Source organism: Merops nubicus, unplaced genomic scaffold, assembly GCF_000691845.1.
Source record: "Merops nubicus isolate BGI_N331 unplaced genomic scaffold, ASM69184v1 scaffold1612, whole genome shotgun sequence".
Taxonomy (NCBI): Eukaryota; Metazoa; Chordata; class Aves; order Coraciiformes; family Meropidae; genus Merops; species Merops nubicus.
The window spans coordinates 26,661-30,768 of NW_008594052.1; the positions used below are offsets into that span (position 1 = coordinate 26,661).

General features: G+C 53.5%; 1 protein-coding gene across 1 annotated transcript; it reads right to left on the minus strand.

The window, feature by feature from the left end:
* Positions 1-658: 658 nt before the first annotated feature.
* LOC103768454 (16 kDa beta-galactoside-binding lectin) lies at positions 659-2,948 on the minus strand. Its single transcript, XM_008935596.1, has 4 exons — positions 2,922-2,948; positions 1,663-1,742; positions 1,368-1,539; positions 659-869 (listed from the first exon to the last, which is right to left on the minus strand). The coding sequence occupies exons 1-4, from the start codon at positions 2,928-2,930 to the stop codon at positions 717-719; spliced, it is 414 nt and encodes a 137-aa protein (XP_008933844.1). The 5' UTR covers positions 2,931-2,948; the 3' UTR covers positions 659-716.
* Positions 2,949-4,108: the final 1,160 nt, after the last annotated feature.

Genomic DNA, 4,108 nt, shown 5'->3' on the forward strand with positions numbered 1-4,108 from the left:
TTCATGGCACAACACAATCCTGTGTCTCTGACGCAGTCAAGACCTTGATTCGTGAAGCACCACAGCCTGGATCCTCTAAAGGGCTCACTTCTGAGATTTCTATCAGGCTTTACCTTTCACTCTCTCTTTTCCCCAACTTCCTCACCTTATCCCAGGCCCAGCTTGCCTGTTTTTTCTGCTCTTGAAGTACACTGGTGCTAGCCAGTTAGTACAGTGGCACTAGCCTGCAACACACCCAACCGCTGAGCGGGTCCTCGGCAAGCAAATCTATTTGCATGAGTACAAACCATGCCCTGCTCCCCGTCAGTCCCCCATGGCCAGCAAGGAGGTGAGAACAGCACTTCTTGGGCAGAGTTGCACTGCACATGCCCAACACACACTTGTTGGAGTTTTCCTGGCTGGAAACTAGTCCCAGAGTTTTGAAACCAAACAGCCAGGAACCACTCACTGGAGCAAAAGAGGTCAAGGGAGCAACTAGTGCTAAGGTGGCAGCTACTGCTAAGGGGGCTTTTGCTCACAAGAAATCATGCTTTGCCTGGCACACAGTCTAACCCACATTAGGTTAGACCACATTTCCCCTTCCCACCGACACTCTCCCCCCCACCCCCCACAGCACACAGGAGCAAGCAGATTAGAGCAGAAAACAGCAGAGGAAGCAGCCACTGCAAGTTTAGGTTTATTTCACTACGCAGGGGGAGAACACCAAACAAACCAAGCTATAGCTGCTCGCTGAATTTAATGGCTTTGACTTTAAAGTCACCCTCCACAGCCAGATACTCGATTTTCTCCATGCCCAGCCGGTTAGGGAACTGGAACTCCACCTCGGGCAGCTTCACCGTTGCCTCTGTTGCATTGAAGGAGACGCAAATCTGTAGAGACCCACAAGAAGGAAAGCTAACACATCACAGCTCTCGAGCCTTGCTTCCCACCACCTCCAGTCTGGGTACAGGACAGATGAGGTATCTGCTGGTGTCAAGACCATGCTCACTGGCTCAGCCTCCTCCCAGTCCAGCTGAAGCATGGAGGGGAGTAAGCTAGTTTGTTGCAAAAGCTTGTCTTGAGGCAGAGCAAAGGGATGAGGCAGACCCAGCCCGAATCTCAGGTCAGTGTTTTAGTTGCTCACATTTGTGGGCTTGCCAAGGAAGGTCAGAGCGGAGCCCTTCACACTACTGAGCTGTTGGGCATTGACTTGAGCAGACCAGGTCTAGAAAACTGGTTGGCTTCAGCTGCGAGACACTTCCCCTGTTGCTTATTCCCCTTCCCGTGCCTGCTCCTTCTCCACAGAGGTACAAGGCAGCATTAAAAAGCTGCACTCTTGGCCCTTTAGTACTTAGTGCCAGAGCCTTGCACACCCCCTGAGGCCTCACCTCAATCTTGTCACCACGCTGGAAGGGGAAGTCAGCTTTCCTGTCCTCCTCACCCCACGTGCCATCCTCCTTCGAATTGCACACAATGGTGTTGACGTCCCCGTGACAGTCGAAGCGGGGGTTGAAATGCAGCAGGAGGTTGCCACTGTCCTTCCCTACATTGATGGCAAACCTGGGAAAGCAAGTGGCAAATGGAGGTGCCTGTGCAGCAGCTCCACCTACCCAGTGCCAAACACAGCAGGAGCTCAGGGTTTCCCCCGTGCCCCATCAATCCATTCACCTTCTCCTCACTCACCCTTTAGCATCAGAGAGGATCTTCCCTTTGATCTTGATGCACTCCTGGGGCTGGATGTCCAGCTGAGTAACGACCAGTCCCTGCAGGGCCAAACCACAGGAGTCAGCCTGTCTTGAGGCAAGCCCACCAGCCCTGCTTGGGCCGAGGCACGAGCCAGCCCTGGCAGTGGCAGACCCCAACACATCTACAGTTTGGTGCTAGAGGAAGGGTCAGGTCACACCAGCTGCCCGTCTCTGCCCACTGCTAAGGAATCCTGGATCACAGCCACCACCCCACCAAACACCATAAGACAACAAGGACCTGACTGAAGGCAGTGTAACAGGAGTAGGGAGCAGGGGCTGATTTAACAGCTGTTACAGGAGGCATACTTGCAAGCAAGCTTACTCCTTGAAGTCAGCAGTGGCCAGAGCCATTAGCATAGGAGTAACCTTAGTTACCAAGCTTTTCTTACACTAGGTCTCCTTCCTTCCCTAGGTGGGCCTCCATGCAACAGGAGCCACCACAGAAAGTTTCTTGTCCTGACTTAAAGCCGCCTACACAGAGACGGGTGGGAAGGTCATCAGAGCCCACTTTGCAGGGAGACTAATTTCACACGAGTTGTATGATGTACATGGCCTGTTTCTTGCCTGGCTTATGCAGGCCCATGCCCAGCAGCTGCAGTACTCCTCGAGGACTGCCACCCAGCCCCAGCAGCACATGCCCTCATGCCTACTCCCTGCTTTGCCCACACGAGCACTGCTAAGGGCAGATGTCCCCCCATCGTTAAACTGCTTAGCTGGCTCTATTTCTAGTGCAGCACAGCCTGAAATAGCCCCAGTACCTGGGCAGGTCTTTTGAGGAAAGGGAAGTTAGGGGGTCAGGTTAGAATTTCCCACCCTGCTTTCCTGTTGCAGTAAGAGTTAGCCCAGCCCCATACCAAAAGGTGTTTTTTGTGAAGGAAAACACAAAGTTTCAAGAAAAGAAATAGTAGAAAGGATATTCAAACTGTAGACTTGCAAACAGTCCCAAATCTGTAGAATACTGAAGAATAAATACACATAAGGACAGCTTCCCCACTCAGATAACACACTAGAGAAGAGGAGGAGAAGAAAAACAGCTGGCCAGCCTTAACTATTCCTCCCACAGCCATATATCAACTGTAGCATTTCCTCTTAGCTAATCCTTTTCTCCTCCTACCTCTGGCATGAAGCCCAAACCCCACACACAGCCCAACACCAGTCCTGCTTGGCACAGCCGTCCAGCGTGAAGAAGGCACTCACTTGCTCCATGCTGCAGACACCGACCCCAGGAGGCAGGACACCCCCAAGCCCCTGCTCCGCAACCACGAGTGACTCAGCGCTGGGCTCCCGCAGCTTAAATCACTTGGGCAGGACCATCACATGGTGGAGGGGGGGCCAAGAAGGGATCACTTGCAGCTGTTAGGGGCTGGAGCTTTCCCAGCCATTTAGAGAGGGCAGCGGGAGATCTCTGTTGATATTGTTCTTTGCAGGCAGGATGGGTACGACTTTAAAAGCGGGCGATTGTTTGCTGCTGTGTGATCCTGGAAATCCTGACCGTAAGCTCTTCTTGCTGCTGTGCAGCGTATGCTGGCTCCGATCCCGGGAGCCCGAGCGTGGCTCTGTGCCTGCAGCGAGGTGGCTGCTTTGTGTTAAGTGATCCCTGGCTAAAATCGGGGTTGGAGTCCTCGTGTTACTGCTGCGCAGTGACTGCCTCTGAGGATACGTGCGTACACATCCTCCGGGCCCAGCCTCGCCCACCAGCAGTCCCCGTGGACAAAATGTCGTTCCTGGACATTAAAGGAAGTCCAAGGGTTTGTTAGATTTTATTCTGGCGTTTAAAAAGTGCCTGAACGTGAAGGTTGTTTGTGCGGGGCACTACCAGATGTGAGAATTCGGGCTGCAGCTTTTGGAAAGAAGCATGATCCTGCTGGTTCCATTCCAGTGGCAGAAGACTCCAGAGGGAAAAGAGAAATGCTTTGTTCGGGGAGGAGGAGGAGGCCGGGCAGGGCTTAGCGCAGCCAGCAAGAAAGGAGACGGCTTTCCCAGCTAGATCCTAGTGCCTGCTTTCCCCCGTTGCTACGCCCCTTAAAGCACACAGCACGACTTCCCGCGGGCCGGGAGGAGAGGGGGGGAGCAGCTGCAGTGCTTTGTGGGTCCGTGTCTCTGGATCAGCCACTTGTAGCTTCGGATTGGCCCGCGCAGAGTCCTCAGGCCTCCGTGCCTCGGTTTCCCTCCTCCGCAAAGTGACGATAAGGACATGCAGCCTCACAGTCCTGCTTGGAAAACGTCGCTCAGAGCTGCTATGTGCATGCAGCATGCTGCTCGTTGGTTAAGCCACGAATAGGCTGTGAGATGCATATCTGCAGATTAGGAAGGGCTGCACAGGGCAGCTTCCAAAATAGCGCAGGATTTTCTGTTTAGGTAGCAGGAGGAATCGCCACTGCTCA

Bases quoted from the DNA above. Each gene is read 5' to 3' on its own strand.
- LOC103768454 (XM_008935596.1), bottom strand. The intron at 1,540-1,662 runs GTGAGTGAGGAG...TTGCTTTCCCAG, and splicing joins ATCCTCTCTGATGCTAAAGG to GTTTGCCATCAATGTAGGGA. The intron at 870-1,367 runs GTGAGGCCTCAG...GGGTCTCTACAG, and splicing joins AGCGTGGTGACAAGATTGAG to ATTTGCGTCTCCTTCAATGC.